This window comes from Megalobrama amblycephala, linkage group LG12, assembly GCF_018812025.1.
Source record: "Megalobrama amblycephala isolate DHTTF-2021 linkage group LG12, ASM1881202v1, whole genome shotgun sequence".
NCBI classification, from domain to species: Eukaryota; Metazoa; Chordata; class Actinopteri; order Cypriniformes; family Xenocyprididae; genus Megalobrama; species Megalobrama amblycephala.
The window spans coordinates 33,673,331-33,685,701 of NC_063055.1; the positions used below are offsets into that span (position 1 = coordinate 33,673,331).

General features: G+C 37.7%; 1 protein-coding gene and 1 long non-coding RNA gene across 3 annotated transcripts in view; one reads left to right on the forward strand and one right to left on the reverse strand.

Moving 5' to 3' along the window:
- LOC125280305 overlaps positions 1 to 10,399 on the reverse strand; it is a 62,752-nt gene extending 52,353 nt beyond the window's left edge. The window contains exon 1 of the long non-coding RNA XR_007187577.1: positions 10,297 to 10,399. This is a non-coding gene — a long non-coding RNA (uncharacterized LOC125280305). The remainder of the gene's footprint in view (positions 1 to 10,296) is intronic.
- The window catches only part of si:ch211-251b21.1 (uncharacterized protein LOC571720 homolog), a 31,122-nt gene extending 19,872 nt beyond the window's left edge, over positions 1 to 11,250 (forward strand). For both annotated transcript variants that reach the window (XM_048210756.1, XM_048210757.1), the window contains exons 5-10: positions 1,798 to 2,024; positions 2,192 to 2,286; positions 6,086 to 6,303; positions 7,039 to 7,258; positions 7,581 to 7,825; positions 10,307 to 11,250. In XM_048210756.1, coding sequence (XP_048066713.1) covers positions 1,798 to 2,024; positions 2,192 to 2,286; positions 6,086 to 6,303; positions 7,039 to 7,258; positions 7,581 to 7,825; positions 10,307 to 10,402 — 1,101 coding nt within the window. In that variant the 3' untranslated portion in view covers positions 10,403 to 11,250. The remainder of the gene's footprint in view (positions 1 to 1,797; positions 2,025 to 2,191; positions 2,287 to 6,085; positions 6,304 to 7,038; positions 7,259 to 7,580; positions 7,826 to 10,306) is intronic.
- Positions 11,251 to 12,371: the final 1,121 nt, after the last annotated feature.

The window sequence follows — 12,371 nt, forward strand, 5'->3', positions numbered from 1 at the left end:
ATAATTACAGTAATGTATTGCACATTGTTAGTTCATGTTAGATAATACATTAACTAATGTTAACAAATAAAAACCTTATTGTAAAATGTTACCTTTTTTTTTTTTTAATTTCAACACAAAACGTATGACCACAATAACTTTAAGAAACATTTTTTGTTTGTTTGTTTAGATAAATAGGGGTTTGACCTGTAATGTGATGCAGTTAGACTAGGTTACATTTGATAAATATTATTAAATTGTAAAGAAATAAAATATATATTTTTGTCGAAAGAATTCCAGGCGCAGTTCACTCTCAGCCAATAAGATTCCACGTAGCATTTTCATGGATCAGAGTCGTCTCTTCTGATTGGTTTATAACTTTTGACAGCATTTAATCCAAAAGCAAATTAATTTCTGCAAGAGCACGGAGAGATTCGTGAGCGCACATGTGCAGTTTGAGCGCGCAGGACACGTTTGAGCACGCAGGAAACAGTTTGAGCGTGCACACGCAATATCTTAGCGAGAGGAGAGGCAGTTCATAAGAGAGCACTGTATATTTGAGCGCGCGCGTCCAGATTTGCGTGAGAGCAAAGGAAATCCGCGCGCGAGCGGACAGATTTGCGCGAGAGCAGAGGAAATCCGCGCGCGAGCGGACAGATTTGCGCTCGCGCATTACATTGATATGCTCTCGCGTCACAATAATGTGCTCTCGACAATTGACAGTAAAATAACGCCATAGCTACGGGGCAGGGTGGAAAGACACAAGAAAAAAATAAATCCAAGTCCAGCTAAACTTTGCGAAAGCATATACACAATCTCCCCAAACCATGTGGAAAAATGTGTAATGGTCTTATAAGATTAAGCTTTTTGGCCAAAATTGTAAATGTTTGGCACAAAAACAACACAACACAACACATCAGCAAAAGAATGACAAAGTGATGCATGGTAGTGGCAGCATTATGCTTCAGGGCTGCCTTTCTTCGGCTGAAACTGGGGCTTCCATGCATAGAAGATGCCCTCACAATTTAATAGATCTGGAACGATTTTGCAAAGAAGAGTTGGAAAATACTCTCAAATCAAGATGTGACAAGCTAATAGACTCCTATCCAGCTCAATAAAATCAAAGGGTGCTATTAGGTAGTAAAAATCAGTTTAAGGGTGCACATTTATGCAGTTAGTTATTGCAAGGTTTTCATTTTTATTTTTCTTCTCTGAAATGTTACTTTGGTTTTCAGTGGCATTGCATAGATTGCAATTTTACAATAAAGGTGAAAAAGTTCTCATATGATTTTATGACGTCTAATGCGGATCCTCTGTCGGCAAATGAAATTGGCGTGATTACACACATGGTTCAGACACCGGCACACTAGAACACTGGAAGCCTTCCTATAGCCTCAACACCATGACGCAGCGCTGAGTTCCTTCGAAAGGGAACAACATATTCAAAGGATTTCTGAAGGATCATGTGACACATAAGACTCGAGTAATAGCTGCTGAAAATTAATCTCTGCCACCACAGGAATAAATTACATTCTAAAATACATTAAAATAGAAAACAGAGAGGCTATTTTAAATTAGAATAATGTTTCACAATTTTACATTTTTCCATTCACTAATTCTTGCATTTTCTGTATTTATACTTAAATATATAATTTCTGTTCATCTTGTCTGAAAATGTGAAGGTGTGCCTTTTTCATTGAGACATCTACATCTACAATCTACATCTGTTTCTACAAAAGTTTGCCTTTATTACATAAAAAGTGTCCCAACAAACCCTCTTTGTGTGTTTCTGTCTGTATGTGTTGCTGATTTCTACAGGAAGCAGACATCGCTGTGGCGCCTCTAACTCTTACAGCTAAACGTGAGACAGCTGTGGACATGAGCAAACCCTTCATGCAGACTGGCCTTAGTTTCATCCTAATGAAAGACTTGGCCTCAGATGACTCGCAGTTCCTGAGCCTCCTTAACCTGTTCTCCACTGAGATGTGGATGGGCTTACTGGTTGCCTACCTGTTGACCTCTGCCTGTATCTTCTTAGTGTCACGGTAAGGGTGGGATGGTAATACCATGGCACTTTGAAATGTAGGATGATTGAATGAACTGTTCATATTATATGCCAAGGTACTTACATGGTATTCCAAGATACTTCAAAGAATTACCATGATATCCAAAAAATCTGCAAAACCATGACTATGGTTCTGTCTTTTTTTAGGATTAGCCCCTGTGAATGGGAGCAACCAGAGAACGAAAATGTCTTCACGCTCTCACACAGTTTTTGGTATACTGTGGGAGCACTGACTCTTCAAGGTAACGTACATAGCATGGATAAGTATGGTTACAAGTATTTACACCCTCACACGCTTCAGACTAAGAGGAACAATACAACAAAACAACTTAGCTAATCGTAGGCTGTTTTTCAGCAGGATTTACTTGGATTTGGATTTACTTATTTTTTTACTATTGCATTAAATAGTTAAGAGCCCATTAATGAATAAACATTGGCCATTGGTATTATGGTAAATTGGAATTATTTATATTTTGTTTAACAACATTGCAACAACCATAAAAGTGTCATAGGCTCACTGGGAAACATCTCAATACTCCAAAAACATCTACATACATCACATTCAGAACCATTTTCAGCTAAAATGAACATCAGTTAGCATAGGCTACAGCAGTGGTTCCCAAATTTTTTCTGCAGGGCCCCCCTTTTGTAGAGAAAAACAACCGCTCACGACTGGTTTAGACACATTGTTTTGGTATTTATGAATCTGAAGTATATGCATCATCTGCTTTACTTTTACCTGGCACTGGCAGTCCTTTCACAAATTTGTCCATGCTTTAATTTAGCATTAATTTATATTTCTACACAGCCCCCTACAGTACTCAATTCTGATTCTTCAACCACGCCATCTAGTGGTCTGTTATTGCACAACAACAACCACTACAACTGATAATAGACCATTCAAGTGGATACTGCAAGGCGTTTTAAGATAATAAAAATGTCAAATTCATATTTAGTGTTCAACTATTTACTTATCTGGCAAGTAGCCACATAATTCCGCATAAACCCTGCAGAGGTTTCTTTTGCATAATAATCTGCTGACTGTGCACTATTCCTCAGCTTCGTGCCCCCCCTTTATAACTCTGTGCCCCCCAGTTTGGGACCACTGGGCTACAGCATGATAATCCTGAAATCTCAAAAACTGCTTAGTGAAATCAGCAACAAATTCTGACTTGAACTGTCCCATAAATGTTGTTTCTTATGCTTAAATAGCATTAAAAAGCTTATTTTTCAGGCTAGACAAGCCAATGTGCATGTGCAGTCCTAAGCGTGAGTCTCAGGTTTCTATGGGAACCAGAGCTTCTAACGTCAGCTGCGGTGATGCAATGACTTGATCAATCAGCGATTGGCTCTTTTACTTAGAAAGCGGGATGTATTCCGCCATATTGCGCGTTGCAGTTTCTCCCATTCATAACTATGCCAAGTTCACACTACAGGATTTTAAGCCCGATTTAAGCCCGATTTGGAAGTTAACGAGCTCGCCGACAAGTTGGGCTGTGATTGGGGGCAAATCAGCAGGTGATCGGTGCTCGTCAATCTTTATGTGTGAACTACTCAACGATGCATTAAAGACACTTGCTGATGCGTCGCCAACACCTCGCTGACACCAGACAAATATCTAGCATGATAAATATCTGGAGCTGTTGGCCGACTCAACATCCTGTGGTGTCAAGTGTCAACGAGCTAGAGCAATGAAATACACAGTAATGTCTATGGAAGCAGCAATAACAATTCACTCAAATATAATTTGCCGACATTTATTCATATCAGATACACATTGTGTAAGTAACTATAAAGCTCACTCACTCTATTGTTCTCCCGGCCACATGTATTTTGGGACAAATGGATGAATTCTCGTGCTGTAGCCTGTAAAGGGCGGAACACACCAAGCCGACTGTCGGCCGTCGGGCAGTTTTTGTTCGTTGGCCAACTTAGTTTTCTCAGTGTGTTCCGCACCGTTGGCTGAAGCTGGTCCTCGTTGGCTTTTTTTCGGCCGATTTGACATGTTGAATCGCCGTCGGAGCTCGTCGGTCCCTCGCCTCGAGCCATCTGATCATTCTAATTGGCTGTTCAGCTACTGCCACCTGCTGGTACAGAAAGGCATTTCTTCTTACAGAGGCGCAGAACGGACGTGCTACTTGGCCATCGGTCTGGTGTGTCAGGGCATCTTTGGACCCAGACGCTGCTGACGTGAGCCAACCCCGCAGTCTGCTTTGTCGCCACTAGTTTGTCGCTGTCGGCTTGGTGTGTTCTGGCCTTAAATCCGACTGACAGGACTCTCTGAACTGAGGCGCAAACAAACATGGTGGCGCCCATCTCGTGTTATAGATTAAGATCAAGGTCATTATATAGGTTTTTAAATGACAAAACACTCACTTGCACATATTTGAGAATCTGAATATCAGATAGTTGATGACATGGTGAGCCGCTGGCCGCGTGTGTGACAAGCATGATGCGTCGTCATGGAAACAATAAAGGGAAACGTTCTAAAATAACGATCACCTTCACTCTGGGAGGTTAGCCAGAATATTTTAAACTTATATGTAAATTAATTTAATTTTATCTAAATTGAATTCAAAATTTAATCAAACTTCTTCCCAATGTCCATTTTCAAATAAAGTCAGTGTAATGTGTAATCTCCTGTTGCGGATCATTTACGTAGTGTCATATAGTGTGAACACCACGACGACTTTAAGACTTCACAGCAAGTCATGTTGTCTGAACAGCACAACGATCTGCCAACGTTTAAAGTCCTGTAGTGTGAGCTTGGCATAATAGGAGTGAACTGTCTTTCTATATCTATAGTCTTTGTGATAGGGGAGCAATGTGATGCGGAGCACTCAGATATGAGTTGGCCTGCCCTAATTTGAAACACGACTCACGATAAAAGAGCGTAAAGATAAACAAGCTAAAATTAAATAACTGCTTCTGCAAATGCATTTTTATCTCAAATGCATCGGTTTTATTTTACCTGGGTTTAGATGGTAGGCCTAAATTATTTCAAACGCGAATAGAGCATTTAGACTCACTCACCAGACATTTTATTTCTGAACAGTCATGATACATAGCCTACAGCAACCAAGGTAATAAAACGTTGCCACATTCATTCGTTTCATATAAAACTGAACATTATTTTAGTGCCACTCCCTGGACATTTCACTTGAACATAATAGAGTACCCCAGGGATGACGCATTTTTGTAGGCAAAACCCGGAAGCGAGTTAGCATTTTAGGACTTCCGGTTCCAACGGAACTTTTACTGTGTCTTCAAATCGGCGGTTGCTAACAAATTGCTAAAAGGGACTACTTCCTTTGGCGGGGACTTTAGACGTCATCATTAAAAACGGGACATTTGGACAGCATTTCTCATGAAAAAGTGGATAAGTATTCAGAACAGCACATATCATAATCAGCGAGCATGTTTTTAAATAAAGTTGTTTTCTAAATAAAGTTTGAGGAAGCTTGGTGGTGGTGATGTTGATCCGCGACCATGGTGTGCTGTAGCCCGTTTATAGCCTACTGTTAGCCTTTTATATCTGACGACTTTATTTAGGCTTCAAAATCTATAAATGTTGTGTTAACTTGTAAAGATTATCTTGATAGACAAAATGTGTAAGTGTCATAACCAAGGGCGTAGATTTGGTTTCAACTTTGGGGGGGTTGAACGTTGGTATGGTTGTATTGTATTGGGGGGGTTGTAACTGATGGATTTGAATATTGGGGGGGGTTACCTCCCCCCCATCCCCCCCACAAACTACGCCCCTGGTCATAACCCTTTGTTAAATTGAGTTTATTTTCTGCGATTTTCCAAAAGTCTATGGGAAAAATGCATAGGCTTTCAATCGAGGGAACCCATGCGCCGCTAACTTCCGGGTTGGCCTACAAAAACACGTCATCCCTGAGGTACTCTATATCATGTTGCAGAAATGACGACACAGGCACGTTTTCCAGTAAACCTGGGTTGCCAGATTACCTCAGAACAAATTTGCAGCGACATATAGTTTACTAAAAATTAAAAGTTTGTTATAAATCTTTACCATAGGTGCTGGTCCTCACCCAAAGGCTCTTTCAGGACGGGTCATTACAGCTATCTGGTGGCTGTTTTCATTAGTGTTGCTTGCTTGTTACTTTGCCAACCTCAGTTTATGGCTGCATTCAGACAACCAGCAACTGTCAATCAAGAGCTTTGAAGACCTTGCTAATCAAAACTTGATTGAGTACGGTACCATTAAAGATTCTTCCTCTTTTGCATTCTTCAAGGTAAGACACAGCATTTATTCAATGCAATTAATAGAATAATTTAATTGTAATATATAATATTATTTCTGTTATATAGAAAGACAGACAAATGTTGACTGTTAGTTTCTTTGAAGGGTTAGTTCAAACTGAAAAATCTGTCAAATTACTCACCCTCATGTTGTCCCAAACCCATGAAACTTCTGTTCACCTTCCAATATTTGTAATATTCTTTCAACTATTTTTGTCCAGTAGGCCTCGGTATCAACATTTTTTTTACTTCAAAGTACATAGTAAAAGTATATGTATCGAGCATTTTAAACAAATCTCATGAAGAGACATGATCACTGTATATGATGAGCATATTTAATTTAATTTAAGCTTTTATTCACATATTTGATCAATGCACATCAAACGTGGTCATCAGCAGCTCAGCTTACTTGGTGAACCAGGAACCTGTTCATCATATAAAGTGATTGTTCAAAACACTTAGATTAAACCATTCAATTTGATTACTTTTATGATTTTGACAGTATTGATGGATGACTGACAGCAGTTTTAGTATATACAAAAAAAGTCTATTAACAACTCTAAGTAATGCAACTACAATGCTACATTTTGGGTAAACTAATAAACTTGTGTAAACTAAGTCTGAATCTTATATCATTTGATGTCTGTTGGTTATGCACCCATATGACTTTAAGTATTATTTGAAGAGCTGCTCTCAACCATGTTTAACTGTTATTTGTCTTTGACCAGAACTCAAACAACCCCACATACCACAGAATCTATGAGCACATCAAGGATGCCCAGAGCTATTCACTCACTGCGACAGAAGGTATCCACAGGGCTCTGAAAGGCAACTATGCTTTCATCGGCGAGTCTGTGTCCCTCGACCTGGCAGTGGCGAGATACTGTAACCTTACACGTGCCCCAGAAATCATCGGCATGAGGGGATACAGCATTGCTGCTCCTTTAGGTATGCTCTCTGTTGCATACAATTATATTGTTTTGCATACAGAAAATGAAGTCTCAAAATTCTTATTTTTAGACATACCACGGTAATGCCATAGATTAATGGTTTAATGTTCCATGATAATACCATGATATTCTTGTAAGTACCATTCATTTACCATGTAAAAACCATGGTACATGAATATTGTAATCAGTAGTGCCATGGTATTAGCATCTGATACCATCCTAGTACCATCACAGTACTTCTTTAAATGGAGGCACCGTCTCATTGTGTGTGTGCATGTGTGTGTGAATGTGTGTGTGAATGTGTGTGTTAATGTCCTCAGGCTCTCCTTTAGTAAAAAACCTAAGTGTTGCCATTCTCCAACTGAGTGAGTCTGGTGAGCTGGATTATTTGCGCAGTAAATGGTGGGCTAGCAGTTGTGTGGCTAAAAATGGCAAGAGTGCTCCACTGAAGCCCGCCAGTCTGAAGGGAATCTTCTTATTACTGGCACTTGGTCTGGGACTGGGGCTTTTCTTGGCTTTGATGGAACTGGCAGCCAAATCACGCAAAATCGCTAACACTCAGCAGGTGAGTTCGATAATTTTATATGTGGTGTCCTTTTTCCATCTCCATCTCTCTCTCTCTCTCTCTCTATATATATATATTTTTTTTTTTTTTTTTTTTTTCTGCCAATGAACCGGTATTTCTGAATGTGCTGGTGCTGAGATTTAGCGGATTTGAAGCGAAAGTATTTGATGAACGCATTACGCATACTATGTACAGAGAGCATTCGCTCAAAATCATTATCTAATTTTTGATGGAGGTGGCTTTAGCAGCTTTTAAACTCTTCATATATGCAAATCTACACTTTATATACATAGATAATTAGATAATAGACAATTAATTGACTAAACATTTACAATGTTACATTTTTATTTAATGTTCAATTCTATTTCAAATAAATGCTGTTTTTTTTCTAACTTTCTGTTCATAAAAAGCATCCTTAAAAAAAAAAAACTGTATTGCGATTTCTACAAATTTTTAAGCAACACAACCATTTTCAACTGTGATAATAAAAAAAGGGCGGTGTTCGAAATCGTCCCCTATACCCTCATTTACTATTCCCTGCATTACTCCGCTAATATAGTCCATATGAAGGAGTGATTGAAAACGAGTGAGTGAATTCAGACACTGAGTGTGCAGGAAGGGCTGCCACTTTTGCATACTTTGTGTTTGCTGTTTAATAATCATTTGATACTTAGCAAACTGGCAGCTCCAGTAGTAATGAAAAGAGTGGAATGGAGACTAGCATATAAATCTTAATCCAACAATTTAATAATCAATTAAAAAGGAATTTATATCTGTGTAATATTACGCTGTAGCTACATTGGACCAGCGGTTTGGAAAGTGGATGGATGATTCAGCTGCGGGTGCCATCTTCTGGTCTGATGCGGGAATTCATTCGGGGTGCAACTCTCAGAGTGCATTATGGTGTACATCGGTTGTACACTTATAGTGGTGCATTGAGGGATTGAATGAGTGCACTTGATAACATCCACTATGGTTTCGGACACCATTACAAATGGCTGTCCCTCAAATAGTGCCTTATTTAAGAGTATTGGGCAATTGTAGACACAGCCTAGCTTTTACAGGCACACTAAGGCCCTCTAGTGGTTAAAAAACAAAACTGCTTTCATTTTGTGGTAGAACATTGTTTTGGTGCTTCTGCTCTGCATGACTGTTTGAATGAATATGGTTCTTTTTCATTAATAAAAAAAGAGAGAAAGAGATTATCCTATTGCTCATGAAACATTCACTACTAGGCTTGGGATATAACCAGTTTAGATGGAAAGGATCTCAAGCTAGCTTAAGACGTTATGTATTAATAGACAAGGTACTTCCTTGAAAATAAATTCCAGCACAGCGCTAGAACAACCATAATGAAATGATCCTTCACAATAGATAATGCATTACAATTAACTCTGTTACAGCTATATATGTGACCCTAGACCACAAACCCAGTCATAAGGGTCAATTTTAGAAATTGAGATACATCATCTAAAAGCTGAATAAATAAGCTTTCCATTGATGTATGGTTTATTAGGATAGGGCAATATACAGCTATTTGAAAATCTGGAATCTGAGGGTGCAAAAAAAATCAAAATACTGAGAAAATTGCCTTTAAAGTTGTCCAAATTAAGTCACTCACAAAAACCCATTTTTTTATATATATTTACGGTAGGAAATTTACAAAATATCTTAATGGAACATGATCTTTACTTAATATCCTAATGATTTCTGGCATAAAAGAAAAATCGCTCATTTTGGTCCATACAATGTATTGTTGGCTATTGCTACAAATATACCCGTGTGAATTATGACTGGTTTTGTGGTCCAGGGTCACATATGGCAGTTTATCTGTTCAATAAAATGCCTTACTCACCTGTTGAGTAATAAAAACGCCATCTCCATGTCACTTTTACAACATTTCAAATCCCTCAGTTCACTGAAAAGCCAAGCCAATGTTGATTCTCGTTTTATTACGAGCTCTGTAATAACAGAGTTTAACTTACGCATTCTCTTTTTGCCAGCAAAAAATAGTAACAGTGTACATTTAAGTACCATATTAGAATGATATCTGAAGGATCACGTGACACTGAAAGTTGCAGTAATCGCTGCTGAAAATTCAGCTTTGCCATCACAGGAATAAATAAAATTAAATAAATAAAACATTACTGGTGTGCATCTTGAGACAAAACAATGGCACATATATATTATAATACAGTTGCTTTCAGTTAAAACAGCTCAAACATTCATTTTAGTGTGGGACTAGGCTTAAGCCTTGACTGTGAAACCAGGCAAAAGCCTAATTTAACTGCCAAAGATTCAAACATTTAAAACAATGTAGGACAATAAGTTTATGATAAATTCATTAAATAACTATACACTACTAAGAAAAAATGCTACAGAGTGTTTGGTAACAATGTTTTCTGAAAATGAACCATGGTAGTAAATTGACTTGAGACAACAGACACAAGTTGAAAGTGAAAATGACCTACTTTCTTACAGAAATCCTGCTGCTCTGTGATGTCCGCTGAACTCAGTCAGCGCTTCAGAGGTGGCGAGGTGACGTCACCGCAATCCTCTGAGAAAAGCAAAGCCTAAAAAAGCATTGACACACACATTTAATCACTTAAGATTCATTATGTTAACATCAAATTTATTCATATTATGATTTCAACACATTATACTAACTAAACTGGGTGGGTGAACCTCATGAAAACATTCCATTTATTGTGCACACTTCAAAACCGAAGAAGAAAATAAATGATTCGGTGCATTGCAATTTTTTGAATTTCAATGTTTTCATTTAGAGTTGTTTTGTTTTAGTACATTTAAGTTGTTTTGTTTTGTTTTTTGTTACAGTAATGAGAATGAGATTTTTTTCATATATCACTTATTTTTCTATGAAATGTTTTTGACAGGTTTCATGAGATTCACCCGGGTAATAGTCTAGCATATCTATAGACAAAATGTGGTTCTATTAATTTCTCTTATTTTATTAAACAAGTTTAAGGTTTGATTTTATTTGGTTTAGTTGGATGGATTAGTATTTTATTAATATGTTATGTTCTTTCAATACAAGAATGGTTACAGCAGTTAAGGTATAAAATTTATTGAGAGATAATAAAGAATACCTCAATTTTTTGACCAAGTTGTCATATTCAACCTTTTTATTTCTAGATTACTGAGATCGGCCCTTATGCTGTTTTAATAGCAGAACAATGTGTGCCATGAGTAAAATTGTGATATTTCAAAAAAAATGCATGTAAGAGAAGATTGCATAAATGTTTGGATGTTTTCTTTTATTCCTAATTTCCTATTATAATAAAATGATACATGCAACATTTCTGCCATGACTAACTATATAAATTCAGTACCCTCAGTTCCTTATTTTGTGCATTGTTTCATTATAGAGAACTTTCTTAACAAAATAAAAAGCTGAAATATGGTGTTTGTATGTAATTTTTGTTTTCAATATTATTTTTGCATATTAATAATTGAGACTTTAACACCTTTCACCAGTCCTTTGGACTAAGTATGTGTGATTTTCCACAGACTCTCTATGAGCCACTCCAGTGTTTGTTCGGTGTTTGGGATCAACTTCTTTGCATGCTTCAATTCTGATACAGAATTAAACAGGCTCTCCTGCAGTAGTTCACTATATATTTTGCCTCATCTATTCTTCCTTCTGTTTTAAAAAGTCCAGTCACTAAAGAGGAACATGGGCTGCAAGTTTAAGATTTACGGCACACATAAAGCTTTGAATTTGATGTAAAAAGTTCTTGGTCTCATTCGACCACAAAATCTTTTCCCACGCTGAACTAAATCACTGTTTTCTTGGCAAATTCACGTGGTTCTTTTTGAGTAATTGCATCTTTGTGCCAGCCTCTCATAGCAGTGTTATTCACAGCTCTTCATTTGGTCAAGTGGGTCACCTTTACTCTGTTATAGCTATTGAATTCTGCAGCTCTTTCAACGTGAACGATGGCCTCTCTGTGGCTTCCCCCACAAATCTACTTGTTCAAGCAGACTGTTGAGTTACAATGAGATGGTTTGGGATGACCATAATGTGCTTCTGTATGGTCAACAGACAGCATTAAACCATCAAAATTAAATGTTTGTTTATTGCTTATGATTTTGCAAGATTGTATATTAGGGGTTTTCAAACTTTTTAATAGCTTTTTAACAAACTGAACCATTTAAACAGATCTTAAAGATAATTTAAAATAATGAACATGTGAATTCTTTTATAGTTATCTAAACATCTCTTAAACCCACACAAACATCTATTTAAACGGGCGGAGTAACGTAATTCTGCGTTTGCACGCTACACCTGTGGTAAATGTGTAATTGTAAATGTCTCTTGAGTTTTGTTACCGTGCTGTGCACATCATCCGTTACTTTCATCCATGTCTTATTTTACATGTATTTGCGTTTCGCGTTGCCTCTCGCACTGAGCTATTTGGTTCCGTTCACTCGGGTTCACTGCACACACACGCGCGCTCACATCAATTCTCTTTCTATGAAACCTGTAAACCGCATTCACCGTATCTAACTCTATAGCGCCACT